Below are 24447 nucleotides of genomic sequence, written 5' to 3'. Positions count from 1 at the left end.
AAATATTAATGATAAATGATCTTAAATCAAACAAATACATTTATAGAGATGGTATACAAGTATATAACTTTACTCACATGGGAAACGAGGCCACACGAATGGTTTGTGAGCACAATTAAGTGCACACAGCATCCCATATCATCTGATAATTGTAAGAAATAAGTCCAAAAGGCAGCTGACTGTGTAAAGCCACATAAAACAAAACAAAAATATGATGAATATGCCGAGATCAGTGGCTAATCTGCCGGATTCAGCTGAGGTGAAGTGACGGCGACCAGCGAGACCTAGCTGTCACTCAAGTGGCCATGCCCTTAATTATGCAAACTTAAAATAACCTAATATAAAGGAAATGGATGAGTTATAAAAAAATTCACCCCCCTCACAGTTGTCATGGAGGGTAATAATAGCTATTTGAACCAAAATCGTTCTTTGTACCAGGCTGTAAACACCTTTTTTTCTGCTGTAAAGTTGGCCATTCTAACAGTGGGCTCAATTGCACTTTGCTCTATTATGGAGCCAGGACTAGCGGAATTTTGATGAATTGCAGTTTCAGTTACTTCCGTATTGGCCTCCCGAGGGAGAGCGGGAGGTTGCCGCTTGGTAACTACTGGCGAGGCTTGTGTTTCGTGGCTGCGTCATCGCGAAACACCTAATGACTCGTTATCAAGACGACTCGTTTGAAGCACTATGAGTCGACTCTTTTATAGATGAATCAATAGTTTTAAACACTGTACACTTACAGATTTAAGCCTTAGCTGGATATTTCACTTCACTTAGAGCTGTGTTACACACTACATGGAAGGGCATTTTCAAAAACCCATAATATGGGCTCTTTAAGAGCATAGATGTAACATTTACAAAGAAATATGCCATATTCTCATCTTTTCAGGTAAGAAAAATAAGAATATGGTGGTTAAATATTTATTTTATTATCATTGTTTGTAACCGCATATTGGTCTCTTACTCTGATCAGATAGTATTGAGTGTTAAAAACGGCATCCAGACTAAGCTGGGAGACCAAAATAAAAACCAGAAGAATTTTAGAGCAGGTTGTTCTACACCCAGGTGTGCTTACTGACTCAAAGAGGCAGCGCCCTAAACCGTCGGGGACGCGCACCTGAAATTGCGCGAGCCCGTGAAATTCCTGAGAGTTCTCGCTCAACATGAAACACGCCTTGAAATCAAGGCTAGGTTTGACAATTACATTCACATCATGAAATCTGTAAAATGTGTTGCAACCACCCCAGCAGTGGGAAGGGGAGCATAACAACAAAACTATTGCTACATGATCACAATAGATCCTGCACTCGTGGTCAGCGCAGTGACGCCGTTATTGCCCTCCCGAAGGAACCAAGAGAGAAAAAAAATAACATATTCCGGAAGTTTACCGACACCTGCGACCATGATCGCCTTAACATGGAAACTTTTCTCTCATCTCGGGGATTGTAAGAACTTCTAACACTGCAGAGACATTGGGAGCAGCTCGAGCAGGTAACTTTCTGACGCTTTTCCGATGTATGAATGTCCCTGCTTGAACTCCAACTTTATGGGCTAAAGAAGAGAAATGTAAAGCGACGTAAATTTGGCTTTAAGAACAACAAATCGGTTAACTCCTAGACTGTTAATGGGAAATATCGCGATAAAACTCATGGAGTAGTTTCTTTTCATTCGAAACACGATTGTTCGAGCAAACGCTGGTGCAGAACTGTGTCCTGTCGTTCACCCCGCTCGGTTTGGTGACAGTTCGACTCAGATTTGTGACACAGCCCGAGCCTAAAGCCTGAGCAGACCAGCGTGAACTTGAGTCAGAAATGTAGGACGTCACACCCAGAAAAGCCCTCATACTGAAACTTTGAGCTGTTTTCTCGTGTTAAACTGTCCTGTCTTGCTTGTGTGTTTCAAACTCATAAGATGACAGCATTTAGAGTCAAAGGCTCTTTGTTTTTTAGCATGGTTCAAGTAATTACATTTCCTAACCCGTAAATATCGCGTCGCTTTAAAGTGAGGTCGAGCGTGTAAAGTAGCGCTTTTGCAACCGAGCTGCTGGTAAATATTAACCTCCAGTGTAAACGTCAGAGCTGCTCTAAACGTGAGTGAAAGTAAAACATCCACTTCAGACTGCAACTATGCGTTTTATATGGTCAAAAAGGGAAACATACCATTGTATACAAAGACAGATCAGTGAGATATAACTTCTGTATTTGCAAACAGTCACAGAGAGCGTCCACAATCTGGATCTGTGAGGTTAAGTCTGAAAGAACAAGAGGTAATGCAGCTTAATCTGGAGTAACTGCGGGCTGTTAACATATATTGTCAAATAACGTGTTTCTATATGATGGATTTCTGTCTCAAATTCTGATGTCTGTGTCTGGCTTCTCTCTCACCTACCTTTTGTCTCTCTCTCAAATTATAAAGTATTGCCACAACACCAGTTCACATTCATGTTTACTTGTGTAATGTCAAATTTGCACTTTAAAGATCGCACAGAAGTGTGTCTGAGGTGGCATTTACACAGTGTTTAAAGAGATCGATCACCCAAAAGTGAAAATTCTGTCATTTACTCATCCTCGTGCTTGTTCAAAACCTGTTGACTACTTCTGTTAAACAGAAAAGGAGATATTTTGAAGACAGCTGCAAACCTGAAACCATTGACATCTATTTGTTATTCCTACTGTGGAAGTCAAGGGTTACAGCTCTTCAGCTTTTTTCAGCATATCTTTGTGTTCAACAGAATAAAGGAACTAACAAAGCTTTATAACTAATTGAGGGTCTGTAAGTAATAAGTAATATTTAGTTTTTGAGTGAACTACCCCTTTAAGAGGTGTCATAAATGCACATACACCAATATTACAACTGTACACTATACTTACAGTATATAGGGAAGAGGTAGCATAAATTAAAGCAGACATTTAGTCTGTCTCTAATTTATGAGGCATAATTTTAAATTGGCACAGTGCAGCTTTATAAGTGGCTATGTAATAGTACAAACATTTAACACACTTGTCTTATATTATTATTACTACTGTACGTATTTACAAACACTGTCGACTAAACAGAAAACCGTGTTTGGATGAAAAACTTGATTATGCATATTTTTGTAAATGTTTTATTACAGTACAAAACAGTGACATGACAGAATAATGTACGCACACACTGAATTCATTTAGACACATAAAAAAGCTTTGAGTTATAAAACTTACAGTATGAGCAATTGCATGCAAATGTCAACCTTGCCATGAAAAAATTAAGTTTTCACCAAAATAGAGAAACTGTTTCTACATTGTTTAAGCAAGTATTTTACAGTGCTTTAAAAATACTCAAAAATGTCTCTGTCAGTGTTTTCAAACTATTATGTTTGATTTACCAAAGTCACACAAGTGGCAAATTCACATCTGTCACATCCATAATGAAAAAGTGTCTCATCTATAATGAAGCTTGTTCCTCATAAATGCAAAAATGTCAAATAAAATAATAATTTTTGCTCTATAGTGAGTCAACTTTTATTCCTGTGATTAGCATTGATTATTTGGGTTGTGCAGTTTTATTCACAGAATTTCTACAACATATGTTGTATACTGTAAACTGAAAGATTTTTTTTGTGTGTGTCACATCCATAATGCATGTTTATTTCCCTCATTTAAAATAATAAAATAAGTTTACAGATTCATTTTTTTCTGATCCCTTAACTCTGTGGTTAGTAGTTTTGGAAAATATACACATATGTTGCAATATAACGTTAACACATACCTTCTATGTGAATTTATATTTTGAGTTTTTACTGCAAATGCCACATCCATAATGCTGGAATTGCTGGTATGTTTTTATATTGCAGTGACATCATACATGTCAAAAGATCAAGTCAATTTTTATTTCTCAGTTCATGACACCATTAATGGAATTATTAAATTAGATTAGATTTGACTTTATTGTCATTACACATGTACAAGTAAAAGGCAACGAAATGCAGTTTAGGGCTAACCAGGAGTACAATAGTAGCAAGTGCAGGATACAGGTACAAGTAATAAAATGCAATTATAGAAAAACTATGGGTAATATTTACAGATGGATGTACTATGAACAAGATATACAGGTTGTATTAACTATGATATAATGTTCACAGTACATCCATTCCCGAATATACAAGTATTATTGAATTTAAAAAAGATTATACTATAACTACAGTGTATCATTGGAATCAAATAAGACAATATTTCACTTGACATTCAGACCTGTAAGAGGCAGTTATTCTATTAAAACATCCTGTAAATTTAATAACTTAAAACTTTCTTAGTATAAATACAGCTTATCCTGAAGCCACTCAGGTTCTGAAGATGAGCCACTTTATAATGTATGTCTAAACGTATAATGACGTATGTCTATAATGTATGTCTACAATGTGTGTCTAAACTCCACTTCACAGAAGGTCATCAAAGCCTTCTTTTACATCACTGCCTGTCTTGGCTCCACCCACTGATCTGTGTATGGTTAGCTGCCGGCTGCTAGCTTTCTCGGCTCTCCCATGGTAGCCCACTGAAGCCAAGCAGGGCTGCGCCTGGTCAAACAGCAAAGCACAAACAAAATGGCATCCTTTCTGCTGCTTGAATTAACTCACTAGTTTCATTCACTCCTTCAAGCGAACCATATTAGTGGATTAATGTAGAGAATATTGAATGATGGTATATAAGGGGCAATACAGTATTGGTTGGGACTGGAAGAAGTGTTATAGAGGTCAGCTGGGGGTGCTTACCCTGTGTAGATCCTAATGCTCCAGTGTAGTGACACTATACTGTAAAGCCTGGTTTATACTTCTCCGTCGAGTGAGCGGCGTGACCCACAGCACATGCCTTGTGCGTTGCACTGCATTTATACTTTTGCGCACTGCTTGTGTTGCTCCACAATAACACTTCTGAAACGCTAGCTGGCAGTGAGGTTTTTATGTTCTGGTCTTTTGTTTTTTCTGAACGCTACCTTAATGTACAAGTGGGTTAAACTCGCTCATTAGACTGTTTAGTAAGCACCATCCTTCGGATAAGGTCCTGACTTTTAGTGGTCACAAAAAATCTCGGGATGTCGTTTGAAAAGAGTAAGGGTGTGTTCCCAACAGGGCTGGGTGATATTTTTTCCATATTAAACAATAATGATAAATTTTGATACAAGTTGTTAATGCTTCCAGCTTTAAATGTTATTACTTCAACAATGACTGATGCAACAACAATTAGAGGGGTCAATAAAATACAATTTAAAATATTGTTTATTAGCAATAACATTACACATTTGGCCTTAAATTAAAACAAATAGTTTCAAGAGTTCACACTTAGCTGATAATCAATAAAGCATATTTGGCATGCTGTCCCGGGAGAGAGCCCTGAGCTCGTAATATCCTCGAGCCCGGGGCTCCCTCCCGTTAGAAGGGCGAGAGCCGAGTTCGAGCTCAGGTAGGTCTCGGACTCCCCTGCTTGTCGGCGCGTGAGAAGTGTAAACTAGTGTTGTTTTTGGTGATAATTTGGTTTAGTCGATTGGCTGTAGTTTATGTTTTTGGACTGTGGGAGGAAACCGAGGGACCTGGGGGAAACCCACGCGAACACAGGGAGAACATGTAAACTCCGCACAGGAACACCAACCAGCCCGATAGGAGGTTGGACCAGCGGTGTTCTTGCTGTGAGGCAACAGTGCTAGCCACAGGGCCACCGTGTCGCCCTATCGGAAAAAGGGGGAGGAAGTAGGGGTGGAAGGGGGGGAAGCTTCTAGATGAAGATAACTGGAGTGAAAAACTCTGGTTATTTATAATGCTTCCATAATCATCTAATGGGTCAGGTTACAGAGCTAATGAGGAGCCAGCCGTGTTGATCATAAGCACGTGATCTTCTCGAAATTAGTTTATAAATAAACCACACAAAAATATTTAAAAAGACTAATCTGACATCACGAGGTAAATTAAATATGCAAAACATAAACAATAAAAATATACAGTACAACTACTAGCAAGTCCACACAAATTGTAAAACTGTCAGTTTTTTTGGGTTGATACTTGTATTACTTTTCATTTATTCATTTTCTCTTCGGCTTAGTCCCTTTATTAATCTGGGGACGCCACAGCGGAATGAACCGGCAACTTATCCAGCATATGTTTTACACAGCGGATGTCCTTCCAGCTGCAACCCATCACTGGAAAACACCCATACACTCATTTACACACATACACTACGGACAATTTTAGCTTACCCAATTCACCTATACCGCATGTCTTTGGACATGTGGGGGAAACTGCAGCACCCGGAGGAAACTGACCCAGCCGAGGCTCGAATCAGCGACCTTCTTGCTGTGAGGCGACAGCACTAACTACTGCGTCGCCTTTATTACTTTTATTTATTTATTTATTATTATTACTATCATGTAAGTAAATGGTGAAAATGCCAAATCAAGGTCTATTGCAGAGACAGAACGATAAAGATAATCTAGAAAAAAACAACAACCTGCTGTGCAATGCCAGTCGTTGTATTATCATCCTTCAGATCCCAAAATTAGGAAAGAGTGGATGAACTTGTTTTAGATCATTTAAGTTCCCTGAAATCAAAATAAATATTTAGGTGTTAGTATCAGTATGTTAGTCTTAAGGATATCTATAATCTAGTGTGCTCCAAAACAGTGACAATTTGCAATTAGAAAATGGATCAAGCTTTTTTTTAAACATCACCTCATAATTCAGTTTCTCATGGAATCTTCTGACCAATCAAATACTCTCTAGGATCTGAGATGTCCCGCCCCCTCCAAGATGCTTTTTATTTGCTTTTCATTTGATACGCTTGACCTCAACTGCTCTCGATGACTGAGCTTTGATTAAAAACGATATGTTATTGGCTGTGTTTTTTAAAGGGGAGGAGCTACACTGTTCCACCCTATCTTCATGTTTCAGTTTAAAGTTACATCACACATCAAAATGCACATTTCAACATACTTCACAGGACCTTTAAGAAGTTTAAGCATCATTAAAAACTTGATACTTTGTTAACTTAGTTTTACTATCAATTTGCATACCAACAAAGCAGTTTGACACTGGATTTTCATAAAGAACATTTGCTTAGCATTTAAGCGTATCAACCAAAATTTAGAACAGCATCCATTCATAAAGGGTGTGGGGTAGGCTGTCAAACACACATGCATAGGTTTATGTCGGTAGGTTCACTGCCATCCATATAAACTTTAGTATGTAATCTTAGACACAATATTTGAAACATTTTAAGTATGCAAAGCTGTTAGCCAAACTTAAAAGTGGCCGTTTACTTCCAGCAATCTGCCTTGCCTATTTAAGCAGTGTTTTCCAATGAATGAAGAGTGTCAAAATGGGACAGACAGTAGCCTATTACTTTTAGATAATGAAGTTTTATTTATAAACATTATAGTGAACAGTTCAATAACAATGTTTAAAAAGGGGAGTGGAAAATCCCACCTTTTGATCTAAAGCCACTAATAAAAGGCTATATTTTTAACAAATGGCAAACAGAATGGGATCAATGCTCAGAAAATAAACTTTCTGAAATCCAGCCAGAAATAGGGAGAAAATCAAATGTATTTTTTACCTCAAGACACGATGAGATGTTTATAGAAGATGTCGCATTGGACACACAAGACTCGCACATGAACATTTACTTAAAGGAGAAAAACTACCATAATGTCAATATAGCAAAAGAAACCAAACTGTTAAACATATTATTGTGGAATGCCCTTTTTCTAATGTTATTAGACAACAATTTTTATCTGGAAAGACTTTAAATGAAATATTTTTAAATGTGAATCCTTCTAAAATTGTACAATTTTTTTTATCAAAAGTAAACCTTAAACAACTGTTTTAGATTTTTATCTTGTATATTATCATTATTGTTTTTATTATTATTATTATTAGTAGTATTTATGTATTTTACCTTGTGTATTATTTATTGCTGTCGGTGACTTTTAATTGTTAGAATATTTTTTATAACTATAGAAAAGTGGTATTTCTATAATGTGGTAAACTTGATGTTTTTTTTTTTTTTTTGCCATGACAGCCAAAGTAGCTGAAATGGCAATAAACTCAAAATTCTCTCTGTATAAAAAGGCGTCTCATGACACTATGACAGACACATGACTGTCCTCCTCATAAAGAAATGCAGGACAAATATGAATTGAATTGAAATCTCATTCCTGTTTATTTCTATAACACTTACATGTAGATTGTGTCAATTCAGCTTAACATAGAATTTCTAGTCAATTGAAACCGTCAGTCCAGTTTTCAGAGTTAAAGTTCAGTTTAGTTCACTTCAGTGTGGTTTAAATTTCACTGCTGAATGTCTAAATACTGAAAAGCAAATCCATCCATACGCATTCACACAATTCCCAACCAAGCAAGCCATATTTCCTTTACATTTTCCTTATTTACTATGCTCACTGACGGTGGCAAGAGAAAGTATTTATCTGTCTCAGCCTGGTAGTAAAGTAGTCCACATTCCTGGACTGTGCTGGGAGGAGAAGAGACGAGTGTTAAAAACAATGCTAGAACATGTTTAGACCTAGAGAGTGTGAGTGTGTGCTAGCGGGGAACAGAAAAGGATGAGTAAGAGAGAGCTAATGAAACCCAAATGCTTGTTTTAATTCTGACATCAAATCAAGCAGTTTCATTCTGACTTCATTAAAAACTTAAAATGCTTCTCCCACTCAACATGATCTTACAAAAAAAGTTCTAATAACCACTAAATCTATGTTTTACATCTTATTTGGGCGATCGTGTCGCATCCACAGTATCTGCGCTGACCTGTCCATCCATCATTCTAGGGTGGAACATTGTATCAGGACATATAATTACATTTATGAGGGATTTGCCAAGCCCTCGTCATCGGATACAATTCACAACATGCTTTTTTAAATATCCGTTACACACCGAATGAGTATGTTTATCCTGGATACAATCGTTTCACACCATTGGAACGGTATGTACCGACATTCTGCGCACGTGTCCCCTTACTTTATTACTGGCAGTCGTCATATTCATCATCGTCACTTTGCAAATGCTTGCGTTTAACCTGTCTTGACTCTTGTTTTGGCAGGTGTGCATGTGTGGTAGTGTTCTGAGATGACATCCCCATGGGGCGTGCTCGGAAACAAGATCACTGCTCTCGGACGTGCCGATCTGTCCAAACATACACACATGCCACGCTCCGGCCTACTGTGTTTAGTGCTCTTCCCTGATGGCACGACGCAAAATTTTACTGTCAATGTGAGTATAATTAGTATTAGTATGCATGCAGATGTGTTTAGGTTGTATAATGAGCGAAAGTTGGCTGAATGTGCACATTTTATTGAGCTTGCCTGTTGGAAGATGGTGATATTATACATGGATGTTATTCTTCTCATGTTCCATACTACTCTGCTGCAACCTTGGCTTCATATTCTGAAGGACACACACGTACACACATTTTTGAGCAGCCATGAAGGAGTCAACAGAAAAAAGGGTTTTGCCTTAGATGATGAAAATGAGGGCAGTGCGACTGAGGACATTGCTCGATGAAGGTCAAAATGAGCTGAATATAAGTGTTAAAATGTTGGGTCACTTTAATTGAATGTACAATTCATGCTATTAACAAAGCATTAACTAAGACCTTTAGCTCAATAAACTACTAATTAGCTGCTTATTAAAATTATTAAGGGAGTAAGTTTATGTATTGGGTAGGATGAGAGATATTAAAAAAAATGATCATACTTTATAAGTGCTAATAAACAGTTAATATCCTAATAATAGTCAGGAAATAAGCCAATAGTTATTTATGTGAATTGTTATTTAAACTAAAGTGTTATCAAATGTTGATTTAATTTCATATTGTTTTTAAATTGGACTATTTTTGTTTAAAGTCAAGCTGAGCTTTATTTTCATTCCACTTAATGTGTGGACATACAGTGTTGGGCAAGTTACTTTCAAAAAGTAATCGGTTACAAATTACTGATCACTACTCGAAAACTGTAATCTGATTACATTACTAATTACTTCATATAAAAAGTAATCAGATAACTAATTACTTTACTTTGAAGTTACTTTTGAAACATTTGAAATATACCTATAAAAATATAAAATAAACTGCAGTTCTTTCAGTAATTTAATTTTCACTGAAAAACATTACAATGGGTTGATCATAACAGCCTGACATATTAAAAAGACTTAAAGAGTTCACTCAAAACTTATAATTCTCTCATTATTCACTTGTTCCAAACCAGTTTGTCTTTTTTTTTGAGCACAAAAGAAGACATTTAGAAGAAAACTGGATAAATGCAACCATTGACGTTCATAGTATGAAAAAGCACAGCAGTGTTTGGGTGTTCTGTGTTTGTCTGAGGTAATTAATCTACTGAAATGTGTATATTCCATACAAAGTATGAAGCTGATCGGTCAGTTCTTGTCACGTGACTCGCGTTTTTCAACTGGTACGCCTAGGAAATGCGAGCGCGCACCATATGCGCACGTGCAATATGCACTCCTAACATGGGCACGCACGCAAAAGATAAGATATGTGAACTTCCACAAGCAGCTGCACTTCTCTTCACATTCATTCCAGCACAAAAATCCAATTTAGCCTGTTTAGGTCGAGTTGAGCCGCCATGTTATTGTGCGCCTGTGTCCTCCTTGATGACAAGTATTGTCGTAGAATGCTTTCTGTTTAGTGCTTGAACAAGTTGCTGGTCGAGTGAAAAGCAGTCAAAGTTTTTAGAGACTGGACATAGCCTGAATTTCACAGCAATATTTTTGTTTTTATGCTCAATGAAATCAGAGTAATGTATGAATTTCCACTTGAAGCAGCCACTCTCATCAGGAGCTATTTCAGCTTGCGTTCTCCAGCAGTTTAAAAGCGAATGCTAATTTAATGACATTGCAGCTGAAAACGTGATTTAAAAGAAGCATTATTTCTACTAAAATCTCTAATTGTCACATAAGTAACGCAATTACACTGACTTTAGTAACTGTAATCAAATTACACATACTGCGTTCCTCAAAAATGTAATAAGAATACAGAACACCCAACTCTGGTGGACATACAGTGGAATGTAATGTTGTGTCTTGCGGGACCATGGTACAATGTAAATATACATAATCGTAAATACAAACTCAACGTACATAGCTAGCCCACCGGAGCCATAATATAACTACATATATACAATAAACAGTTACATAAATAGTTATAACCAGTGTTTGGGGTAGCGCATTACAAGTAACATGAGTTACATAATAATGTTTATTTTCTAAGTAACAAGTAAAGTAATGCATTACTTTTAAAAAGTAAGTAATACTATTTGAGTTACTCTTTAAAAAATGTAACGCAAGTTACTTTTTTGTTTAATTAATTAGTTTTTAAAAAGTTAATTGCTGAATAAAAATTGAGATGAGAATGCATTCATTATTTTGAACGCATGGAAGAAAAAGAATTGCACTTGAAATGGTTTGTACTACGGCTGTGCGATTAATTGAAATCGTAAGGAAATTGCGATTTAGACATGCTCAATTTCTAAATCGCATTATAGCACGATTTTCCCTTAGTATGCTATTTGAACCAGTCATAACGCACGTTTTCATGACTCGCGGTGCGGCATTCTGAAAAGTTCAACTTAAAGTTTATGTTTTCGCCTGGAATACGTGAGCGCGTCACTCTCAATATGCACATGCAAGCCTCCATTAGAAATAATGGACTTGTGCACGCAAATAAAGCAATATGTGAACGGCCCATTTCATGGCAGCGTCACAAAGAGGTCTATGATCTATGCATGGCAAAAAAAAATCTGGACATGTAGAAAAGTACACACAACTACTTGCATGTGGTCAAGCAGAACATTTGAACCATTCTTGACTTCGATGGCACACACACACACACACACAGTAGTCTATTTTTTTGTTTTGCCATAGGTCTGTTCTAGAGACAGTTTGTTACAGCTTTACTACGTGATTTTTATTTTATTTTGCCTTATGTCTGTTTTAGAGACATGTTACAGGTCTTTGATATAGATCTAATTATTTTCTTTGGAAATATGTTTCAGATTCACACTATAAAACATCTGTGTGTGTCAAAATTGTGATTAAAATCGAAATTGGTGTCCTTTGCCCATATCACACAGCCCTAGTTTGTACTTCACTAATAAGGCAAAAAGTACAAAAGGAGTAAACGCACTGCTTTAAACAGTCATTATTTTGTATATATGGCAAGTATAGCTGTGGACTCAGGAAGTTCTTAGCAGATGACATTATCCTACATTATTACTATTCGATGTGCTTTTCTTAAGGTACAGTAAATAAAGGCGTAGGTTATACAGTGTGTTGTTAATTACAGAGCTCCTCTATTTAAAAAAAAGAAAAGAAAAAAAAATCTGCAACCCTCTTTCTGGTAAGAAAAAGTAAAGCAAAAGTAACCCAAAAGGAACGTAATGCATTATCTACCATAAAAGTAACTAAGTAACACAACTAGTTACTTTTTAAGAGAGTAAGTCAATACTGTAATGCACTACTTTCCAAAGTAACTTATCCCCAGCACTTGGTATAACTATACAGAACCTGAGACAGACTATATAAGTACTTCAATTAATACAGAACAGTATTGTGCAACATATGAAGTTAAAAAAAAAGCATTTATAGTTACTTTTTTAAATTAGTGCAGCGGAATGAACAAGATCAATTATTTTCCATATAAATAATAAGTATGACACAATTTATTTTATTAATAATAATATGAAATGTTACTTGAACAACAAAACAGCATATTAGAATGATTTCTAAAGGTCATGTGAATACAGGAGTAATGATGATGCTGAATTTTTTTGCAGGATAAAATAGCATTTTAAAGTGTGTTCAAATAGAAATATGTGATATAAAATGTAGCAATATTACAGTTTTTACCTGATTTCTGAAATACCAACAGCCTTGGTAAGCACGAAGACATTAAAAAGTAATACAAAGTCCAAATTAGGGCTTAACAATATATCGTTTGAGCATCAATATCGCAATGTGTGTATCTGCAATAGTCACATTGCAGGATTAGATTATTTATTAAATATTAAAAGATAAAGATATTATTATTCTTTTAAATTATTTATATAATGATAACCATGTTATTTTACTTTTCTTGTTCAATTTCTGTACCTGAATACTGTTAGAAAACCATAAAGTTTATTTTTGCTCTGTCATATTTATATATGCTTGTATATTTACTATAATATATGTAGATGATCTAAAACATTTTGATATTTTTAAAATCTATCTGTCCCTTAAAGAATTTTTGATTGGCTACGGGACACACCATTGTTGTCCAATGATCTGCCTTATTAAACTAATGTGCCAAGTTAACCTAATTAACTTAGTCAGGCCTTGCACATTAAGCTGAATACAAGTATCTTGAAAATAACTAGAAAAATATTATGTACTGTCACCATATCAAAGACATTAGAAGTTAGTTCCAACTAAGTAGAAGACTTAGAAGTTAGTAGAAGTTAGTTTATAATTCTTATGTTTGAAATGTGGCTGGGAAAAAAATCTTCTGTACTAGACACCAAGGGCGAAGATTTGCCTTTGATATTGGTGGGGACATACATCCCCAGCGCATGCATTGAACAACACAAATTCTGTTTCGCGCTTTTAAAAACATGAATAAAGTACTTAAGAATATAAAATAAACAGAGAAATTTCGAGAGCTGTGTGACGCAATTTATTGTTTTTCATAAGCATGAAGGCTTAAATCTAAGTCGAATTCTGATTAATTGCCCAGCCTTGGTTAATAGTATTATGGTGAACCTGTAGCGAACTTGACTTTGTGCACGTGTAAGTTACTAACGGTTGATGGAACATATCATTTTGAAGTCGATTAAATTATTGGTAGGGACATTTTAGTAATTGGTGGATATTGGTGGGGACACGTCCCCTCCGTCCATGTCATATCTACACCCTTGCTATACACAGTTCACAGTCGTAATCATATGGCCCACCTTTATTTCTAGATATTAATATCAGCATCAACGACAGAAAAAAACTCTATTGGTTGCAGTGTTTTTGACATGTTTTTGTACATTGTCACTATGTATCAATCATGATGTAAATATAGGTTTGGTGAACTGCCACTTAACAGGATAGCATGTTTTATTGCTTTGCAGAAACATGATGCTGGTCATCTGCTGTTTGACTTGGCTTGTGAACACCTAAACATAGTGGAGAAACAGTACTTCAGCATGCAGATCAGCGAGGACACATCCAGTTCTCCGGTAACTGAATGCGTGTTTGTTTGAATGAGAGATCAAGCGTTTATTGCTATGAACTACAAGTTGTGAAATGCAATGCCCTGTCTTTAAACCAGATGATTTTATTGATAACTGATTATATCTGTCATTTCAGAGGTGGCTGGACCCCAACAAACCCTTTAAGAAGCAGCTGAAGGGTGAGAGAGAAACTAGACACCGATACTGAATGCTGCATTGAGTTAATGTGTTTATTTTATGTTTTAGGTGACGATTGTTGTGGAAAGTCATTTTGGCTAATATTGCATGCACGTTTGCCCATATTTGACCATTTAAGGATTTCTGAAAATTAACAATATTTTTAAATATATATGTAAATTGTACAATTATAATTAAAATAATAATTATACTAGTTATAATATGGGCAGCACAGTGGCTCGGTGGTTAGCGCTGTCTTCTCACAACAAGAAGGTCGCTGGTTTGAGTCCCGACTGGGTCAGTTGGCATTTCTGTGTGGAGTTTGCATGTTCTTCCTAAGTTTGCGTGGGTTTTCTCCGGATGTTTCAGTTTTCTGTACAGTCTAAAGACATGCGCCATAGGTGAATTGACACTTAATTGGCCGTAGTGTATGTGTGTGCATGTGAGAGTGCATATGGGTGTTTCCCAGTACTGGGTTGCGGCTGAAAGGGTATCCGCTGCGTAAAACGCATGTTGGAATAGTTGGGGGTTCATTCTGCTGTGGCACCTCTGAAATAGAGACTAAGCTGAAGGAAAATGAATGAATAAAAGTTATATGATTACATATAATAATAATAATCCTTGAAAAAATATGTTTATTTTGTACATTACAATGTTTGAATGTCTAAATTCACTCAATTTTACTTGATATTTATTTATATAGAAACTTTTTGTTCATGTATTTATTTAGTTAGTTATTTATATAAAGATTTTATTTTATAATATACATAAACATTAACCTCTGCTTATCAGCATTTTAATATAGTGCATTTTATCATTTATTTAAACCATGGCTTTGAAACCTCTGAACAAGTTTATTTTGCTTAACCTATTAGCAGATTATATATATATATATATATATATATATATATATATATATATATATATATATATATATATATATATATATATATATATATATATATATATATGTATATATATGTGTATATATATGTGTATATATATGTGTATGTATATATATATATATATATATATATATATATATATACACGTATATATATATATACACATATATATATATGTGTGTATATAATGTATATATGTGTGTGTTTATTTATGTGTAATTTATTTTATTTTTTTGATAAAATAGTATGAATAATTATCAGATAAAATTTTTTATTTAAAATCAGTTGATCGGTATGAAGACACGCAGTTGTGCTAAAGTGAGGGTTGGTGATGCAATGCTATCTGAATTCTGTAGAACTCCGCATGACTTTCAGCAGAAATTCTGTAGGAGCAGATTTCATGCATAATCTTATTGAGTGTGGAGATGTCTGATAAGGGTGTATAATAACTTATTTCACATGGGCATAAAGAGTTAAGTTTCCGTAATAAGCACATCAAGAGACACATGTTTATTTTCCTCCTGAGATTTGGAGTAGGCTGATTTAATGAATCAACTAAGCTGAGTCACCAGACGTGATGTGCTTTCAGTATTAAGCAAGAGACCATGATTGTTGCTCACGCTTCAGTGCCCACCTTCTGTTTTACCTTCAAATTAGCATCTAATAGCTTTGCTTACCTTTCTGGCCAGTTGCAAAAATGAAATCCTTTCTTTTTGTTTTAAAAACTGTGGGACTATGCCTATGTTTCACTGTGCTCAATGTCTGCATCATGTTTTGGTCCTTTTCTTCTGACTGTGTTCTGCACTATTTCTCTCCTAATGTTATTCCCTCAGGATCTCCTCCATTCTTTTTAATGTTTCGAGTGCGCTTCTTCATCTCTGACCCAAACTCCCTCCAGCATGAGCAGACTAGGTACATTTCACTGTTTATGTGCAAATGAGAATGAAGCAGATATGTGTTTTTTATATATATGTGGATAGAGTGAGAGTTTTTTGACCCTTATTTTGTTTTGTAGGCATTTTTATTTCTTGCAAATCAGGAAGGACATCTGTGAGGGAAGGTATGTGTTGAGTTTACCTTCATCTACACTTGCTTGTAAACATACCAGGTTTTTTTGTTTTTTGCTTTATTAGGTTCATCTTGGGTCAGACAGAAAATAACACCGTAAATACAATAGAAATAATCCCAGTGCTGGGTTGCATCCGCTTTGTAAAACATATGCTGGATAAGTTGACAGTTCATTCCGTTGTGGTGATGCCTGATTATTAAAAGGACTAAGCCAAAAAAAAAATGAATGAATGAAACGTATACAAAAACCATAAAAATAACACACACTAGTTTAGTTCATCAAAGAAAAATCTATTAGGAAAACATAATTATACACTAAATAAGTATATGAATAATAAGGTAAAATATCACATGCATATACACAAAAGCATACATGCATAAAATAACCTCTAATAATAAGTTTCTGATGCCCACCAAGGCATAACATTTTATTTTTACAGAAAACAAAAATTGACCAGAGTAATTTGTTATGATAGAAAATATTCCGAAACATTCCTAAATTTTCTGCTAAAATAGTTTGTTTTAACTCTTCTGAAGATTTACACCGTTGTTTAAAAATTAATATAAACATGACACCTTTTTGTTATTTATTTTGTTGTTCCGTTTAAAGAGTTCAGCTGCAAAAGTGTAGTCTAAAAATGTTTTCTAAAATGAGCAAGTTTCTTAGGCTCCTGCACGTAGGTTCAGTCATTTCACTTTTATTTTCATTACTTTTTACTTTACTTCTCATTACTTTAAATTAATAACTGAACATAAACAAGGGAGGCTGAGAAAATTGCTCATTTCAGAAGAAAACTTCAGATGCTATTTTGAGGCTTTTGGAGCTGAACTATTTATAGATTTATTGGCTAATGATCAAAATACTAGCAACCACCATTAATAAAAATATTCTGATTGAATGAATGATCAAAATACCAGCAACCCACATTAATAAAAAATATTCTGGTTGATTGAATGAATGAATGAATGATCAAAAATACTAGCAACTCGCATTAATTAAATTGTTCTGATTGAACGAATAAATGAATGAAGGAATGATCAAAAATACCAGCAACCCACATTAATAAAATTATTCTGATTGATTGAATGAATGAATGAATGAATGATGAAAAATAACAGCAACCCACATTAATAAAATTATTCTGATTGAATGAATTAATGAATTAATTATATTCTGATTGATTGATTATAACAAATGAATGAATGAATGAATGAATGAATGATCAAAAATACCAGCAACCCACATTAATAAAATTATTCTGATTGAATGAATAAATGAATGAATGAATGAATGAATTAATTATATTCTGATTAATTGATTGATTGATTGATTGATTGATTATTATGACTGAATGAATGAATGAATGAATGAATGATCAAAAATACCAGCAACCCACATTAATAAAATTATTCTGATTGAATGAATAAATAAATGAATGAATGAATTAATTAATTAATTATATTCTGATTGATTGATTGATTGATTGATTATTATGAATGAATGAATGAATGAATGAATGAATGATCAAAAATACCAGCAACCCACATTGATAAAGTTATTCAGATTGAATGAATGAATGAATGAATGGATGAATTATCAAAAATACCAGTAACCCACATTAATATTAATTATTCTGGATGCTGGTTGTATTGTTTTAAAAAAAACTGGTGTTTCTGTTTCCAGATGAAAGCTCAGAAAGTTGTAACTCATGGACTGAGAGGTTGATTTAGTAAAATCAGTACTGGGAATAAATATACATTTTTAAACACTCAGGACATTGGTACCCTGACATTTAAATAACAAATAGACTACATATTTAATAATGACAAATGCTGATGAAAAAAATACTCCTGTCACAACCATGTATGATGTGTTTTTATTGCAGACTGAAGTGTCCTTTAAGCTCAGCCGTGGTACTTGCTTCTTACTCTGTTCAGTGTAAGTCAAGGAAATTACAGCTCCTCACTGTGTGACTGGCAGCCCTGCCATAGAAACAGCCTAGATATGGCAGAGAATGTGTCTGTGTGCTTGGGGAAAGCCATGTTTCTTCCAACAGAAATAGCTGGGGTTAATGGCCCTGTCAAATGTACAGATTGCAGATTATGGAGACATACAATCTAGTTTTCTAACATGGCATTCTAATACTCCTGTTTGATTGACAGCTGAGCTTGGAGATTATGACCCGGAAACTCCTGCTGGATACCTCGGTAAAACCCATTTTATCCCTGACCAAGACCAGGAGTTCCTTCTGAAGGTGGAGTCACTGCATCCACAGCACAAGTATGTCAACACACACACCCACACACACAAACACGCGCACACTATCACAGCTCTCACTGTCACTAGTTTTATTCCATTTTCATTTCTTATTTTGCTGTCAAAAGTGATTCCAAACCTTTTATAGGTTTTGTGTATTAGTATTGTGTATACACTAAAGAAGATATTTTGAAGAGTGTTGAAAACTGGTAACCATTGATATCCAAACAAAGTCAATGGCTACCATTTTTTTATTTATCATTTTTCAAAATATATTTTCTTGTGATCAACTCAAACTGATTTGAGAAAATGATGGAAGAATTTTTGTTTTTGTTTTGGGGTGAACAATCCTATTCATATCTTACAATGATTTCAGCGTTACTAAAAGGTTACCTCATTTACTATATTTGGTTTCATGAATATGCAAATGAATTTCCACCTCCATTCAGTCACACCAGGTGGCACTAAATGCTCTGCTTTTACTTATAATAGTTAAAGGGACAGTTCACTCAAAACTGAACATTCTGCCATTTTGAATACTTGGAAGAAAGCTGGAAACTGTAACCACATTGACTTCCATGGTATTTATTTTTCATAGTATAGATGTCGACAGTCGGTGGTAGCTTTCTTTAACATATCTTCTTTAGTGCTCAGCTGAATACAGAAAATCAAAAATGTTTATTTTTTTTCTTTTTTTTTTGGGGGGGGGGGGGTAATTTCTTTAATGATACACAATAACAAGTGACAATATTGGATTAATTTAGTCAGATTCAAAAGAAGAGGATAAGTGAAATGTTACCAGAATAATAATGTGTTTTCTGTATTGCTCTCACATGGTAATAATAATTATTTGCTATTGGATTGAGTAGTTGAGTAGTAGAGTAACTGAATTTTTAGCACCTGAAAATGTGTTGCTAATGTTTATACTAACCATGATCACATTCATCATCTCAGCTTCCTTCTATACACAGCATCCATAGTTTAATATTCTTTAAAAACCATAGATGCGAAAAGCTAATTAAAAGCACATGACATGAAAACCACAGATAGATGTGGGGGGAAAATGTTGAATCAGTCATAGTCAGACTTGCAGAATCTGGTCAAAATTAAAAATTTACTACAGAATGCCACAGATTTGGCAACGTTTAGATGAATAATTCAAAAGCAATGCTGTAGAAGTACCAATTTTTCCATTTTCTTCAATTGAGCCATTGTATCACTAACAACAAAACACCTGTTATAAATTGTGAGGTGTCTTCTATTGAGAGGTTATTATTTTTGTCATCAGGAAAGATGTATGTGGGTAGATTTTTATGGGTCTGTATGTTCAATCCCATCTGCTGATATACAGAGAATTAAAACCAAATGGGGGAAGAATTAGATACTGATATCGATGAGGAAACATGGGATGATATTTGGTCTAATGCTAAGAAAATATCTGTTTGTACAGGTACAAGAGAAATATAAATTGATAATTATCTCCATATTTCCACACACACCTCCACGTCTCTTCTAACCGCAGACATCTTTTTAACCCTTCTAATTCGCCTATGTGTTTAAAATGTAAAACTGATGTTGGAACTTTAACACATTGTATGTGGTCATGTAACAGACTGCAAAGGTTTTGGTCTTTGGTGCTGGGGAAATGGAACAGATCTTTAACATGCAGCTGGATTTTGACCAAGTTTCATTGATTTGGGGTATACCTAATGGATGCATTTTTTCATCAGCTAATAAGAAATTGTATAATATATTAACCTTTGCTGCCAGAAAAAATATATTACTTAATTGGATTAGTGATAAATCTCCATCACTTAAAGATTGGCACAAGATAATTTTTTAATTAATTCCCCTTGAACATCTTACCCATGTTTTACACCAGAAAACATGACAATTTTTCCAAAGTTTGGACTCCATATTTGGATTATTTGGAACCTAGGGCCCTATCATAAACCTGGCACAGTAAGGTGCAAGACGTGTTTGCCGCGACATGTTGCTATTTTCAGACCAGCGCAACCTTAATTTTCCTGTTAATTTTCAGTTTTTTGACCACGCTTCATTATTCTTGTTCATTTATTCGTTTGCTGGAAATTAGAACAGAATTTAGAAATACTTTTGAACAAATGTTTGTGCTTAACAAACAAAATTAATTATGTAGACTAATGGATGTCTTCAGTGGAGTGTACAACACCGTTTCCTTATTCACGAAAGAGAGGCTGGGTCCGAAACTGCCTACTACTCAGTAGGTACTGCATTTGAATTTAAACGTATTACTCAGCAGTTAGAAAAGTACTTTCTATACAGTCTGAATGTCAGTAGTATGAACGGAACTCAGATGTACTACATCCGCCATTTTGTCATGATCACGTGACCTACCTGTGTGAGTTTCCTCACTTCACTCCCATTCATAAATTCTCTCATTGGGCATCATGGGACAGCGTAGCATCCATCTGATGCACACTTCAGAATCTCGCCGGAAGTAGTAAGTCACCCGGGTACTTCTTGCATACTATTTTTTGAATTCCATGAATTCAGACATACTACTCTGCTTGCATACTGATTTTAGTGTACTATATAGTATGGAAGTATGTGATTTCGGACACAGTCAGAGAAAGAGAAAGTAAAGGCCGATTGGAAGGGGTTAATTCTTCACACTACAGATGGTCTGTTTAACTGTTTTCTCGCTAGTGAAGCTTTCAATTTTTCCACTTACAAAGTCCGCTGTGTAAATAGCAAATGCGCCATGGAGCAACGCAACTGACTCTTAATAGGGAATGGGAGATGAGATTGATTTATTCTCAAAACACACCCATAATAACTCATTAAGAGAATAAGCTCAACCCTGTTAGACCATGCGCCCCGCGCAGAGCGTATTTTTCCGTCCTCAAAATAGCAAAAGTACATTTTGACAAGCCTAATGCTTTTGCGCCATGCGCTTTAGACTTTGTACGTAGATTGTTAAAATAGAGCCCCAAGTCTTTGCCCTATCATGCTAAAAGGAATATTGAAACTGTATTATTATGTGAAAATATATATTTTAGCCCTTTTTCAGATCTGTTTTATTTGAGGTGGTCCTGTTTTATATTTAATCTGAGCTTTTTTTTTCTTTTTTTTCTCCATTGTTTTGTGATGATATTTTTTGCATGCCTTTTGAAGATGTATTGTTATGCCTGTGTTACTGGGAAAATCCAATAAACATAATTATAAAAAAGCAATGCTGTGCACATAATCATCAATTTTGTGGACTAATGTCTGTGAATATTAACCTTTAACATTTAATGGAAGTATATTTCAATTGGTTAAACTTAACCCAAACTTATCTCTTAAATTAAATGGTAGTTTAACCCTGAATAAATAGTTTTAATTTAAATAGACTATTATTATTCTTTTTAACCATTAGCATGAAAAAAAAACAAGTGGAAAAATTATAGTAAACAAAAAAAGTGATTTTTAAACCGCAAAACTGAATTTGGAAAAAGAAATTATACTGATTTCATTGTGCCCTAATTGATTTTCACCACATGCAGAATTTAACAATGCCTGTCTAAATGTGTGTTCAGGGGTCTGTCTCAGAGTGACGCCGAGCTGTGCTATTTAAATACAGCCAGAACATTAGACCTATATGGAGTGGAGCTGCATCATGCTCAGGTGCAATTTGCATTGAAAATCCTGCAGCTATAATAACATGTAATCTTGTTTTAAAGTGGTCATGTTGATGAATGATTTAGTTCTCTTTTTTTAAATCCCTGTCTATAGGATGCCAGCAACCCTGCCGTTTGGGTGGGCATTACATCAGGGGGCGTGGCCTTGTTTTGTCATTTAATTTGCTCCAGCTTTTTCCCCTGGTGAGTTTGGCCAATCAGATCCCTTTTCCTTTCTCTTTTTGCAAATACATATTTTGGCACATGCTTAATTTTTGTTCTTAAAAAATCCACTTTTTTTAACATTAATGTTTCTCTCTACCATGATTGACGTTTGAGAGTGCTACAGCTTTCGGATTTGATCTGTGTTGTGATTATCATTACAATGAAGGATTTACAAACACTGCAGAAAAGTATAATTAGTGTTATTAGTCAAATTAAAAGCCCTCAAACCCCTGTTTTGATTCTGGTGTACTTTATTTCTGCACTTTTTGAATCCCTGCTTTCTTTTCAGGATTAACATCATCAAAATTTCATTCAAAAGGAAGAGGTTCTTTGTCCACCTACGCCGAAAACATGTAAGATATACATGCTTAATCATGCTCGTCCATCAAAACAAACACAAAATACAGAAATTAGCATATTAAAGCCAGATACTTGATGCCTGAAAGAGTCTGAACACTGCAAAAGCAATATCTTTGTTTCAGACTTGATGATTTGTGTTGTGTTTTTCCTCATTTTAATATATTGCACAGGGTGAGCTGGGCCACCATGTGGTCTCTCTCTCCATGCCAAATTCACGAGCCTGTAAGAACCTGTGGAGATCCTGCGTGGACCACCACACCTTCTACAACAGGAAACCATCTCATTCAGCTTCAAAACTGAGGTGCATAAGCAGTCTTTATTCCTGGAGTTAATTAGAGTTCATTGCTGCCCACACTAGATGAATATGTGAGTTTAATTGCATGTGTTTTTGTTAAAGCTCTATCCCGCTGTATCGAAAGCTGGTTGGAGAGCAAATGTTGAACCCAATGGTAAGGTCCAGCTCAGTGGAACAGCTAGAGACTAAGAGTCTACCCTCACGGTCACCACCCAATACACCTAACTGGTAACAATGCTTAACTATATTATAGATCATTTTTAAGGGAATGATTAAAAGTGTTTTATGTATTTTAACAAACAACACATTTTTGTTAGTATGTTTTTTTTTTTGATGAATTATAAAAGGGCCATTTTCTTTTTACAAGAAATAATATTATACAGTTGAAATCAGAATTATAAAACCCCCTTTGAATTTTTTTTCTTTTTAAAATATTTCCCAAATTATGTTTAACAGAGCAAGGAAATTTTCACAGTATGTCTGATAATATTTTTTCTTCTGGAGAAAGTCTTATTTGTTTTATATCGGCTAGAATAAAAGCAGTTTTTGATTTTTTTTTTTTTTAAAACCATTTTAGGTCAAAATTATTAGCCCATTTAAGCTATATAGTTTTTTGATAGTCTACAGAACAAACCATTGTTATACCATAACTTGCCTAATTACCCTAACCTGCCTAGTTAACCTAATTAACCTAGTTAAGCTTTTAAATGTCACTTTAAGCTGTATATAAGTATCTTGAAAAATATCTAGTCAAATATTATTTACTGTCATCATGGCAAAGATGAATAAATTGGTTATTAAAAATGAGTTATTAAAACTGTTATGTTTAGAAATGTGTTGAAAAAATCTTCTGTCTGTTAAACAGAAATTGGGGAAAAAAATAAACAGGGTGGCTAATAATTCAGGGGATTTTGATTCTGCCTTCAACTGTAGATGTCCCTAGAATGTGTGTGTTTTAAATTCAACTCAAAATACCATTGGGTCATTTTTTTTATTGATACCATGCCTTAATATCTCTTTTGAGTAGAACCGAAAAACACACAGTTTTCATCTCTCTCTTTAAATGCAAATGAGCTGCTTTTCCCCACCCCCTTTATCAGAAGTGGGCGGAGACTTCGCAGCTGTTACTCAGATCAAACAAATGATCTGCATGTGTTTTAAAGCCTTGTCTAAATAAACCTCTGACATGCGGTTTTCAGATGGCATTAAGTCCTCTTTCATTGTCAACTGTTAAATACACATTAGGTTTTGTCAAAACCTTCTCACAAT

General features: G+C 34.9%; 1 protein-coding gene across 1 annotated transcript in view; it reads left to right on the top strand.

Annotated features, from left to right (window-relative positions):
* Window positions 1–1153: 1153 nt before the first annotated feature.
* ptpn3 (protein tyrosine phosphatase non-receptor type 3) overlaps window positions 1154–24447 on the top strand; it is a 53758-nt gene continuing 30464 nt past the window's right edge. The window contains exons 1-13 of the mRNA XM_056475441.1: window positions 1154–1491; window positions 9078–9247; window positions 14149–14256; window positions 14387–14429; window positions 16166–16244; window positions 16348–16392; window positions 18287–18339; window positions 18564–18681; window positions 22218–22305; window positions 22414–22502; window positions 22813–22876; window positions 23054–23184; window positions 23281–23406. Coding sequence (XP_056331416.1) covers window positions 9104–9247; window positions 14149–14256; window positions 14387–14429; window positions 16166–16244; window positions 16348–16392; window positions 18287–18339; window positions 18564–18681; window positions 22218–22305; window positions 22414–22502; window positions 22813–22876; window positions 23054–23184; window positions 23281–23406 — 1088 coding nt within the window. The 5' untranslated portion in view covers window positions 1154–1491; window positions 9078–9103. The remainder of the gene's footprint in view (window positions 1492–9077; window positions 9248–14148; window positions 14257–14386; window positions 14430–16165; window positions 16245–16347; window positions 16393–18286; window positions 18340–18563; window positions 18682–22217; window positions 22306–22413; window positions 22503–22812; window positions 22877–23053; window positions 23185–23280; window positions 23407–24447) is intronic.

Source organism: Danio aesculapii, chromosome 16 (genome assembly GCF_903798145.1).
Source record: "Danio aesculapii chromosome 16, fDanAes4.1, whole genome shotgun sequence".
Classification (NCBI taxonomy): domain Eukaryota; kingdom Metazoa; phylum Chordata; class Actinopteri; order Cypriniformes; family Danionidae; genus Danio; species Danio aesculapii.
The sequence above is the reverse complement of the archived record's forward strand: the minus strand, read 5'-3'. Positions and strand labels throughout refer to the sequence as shown.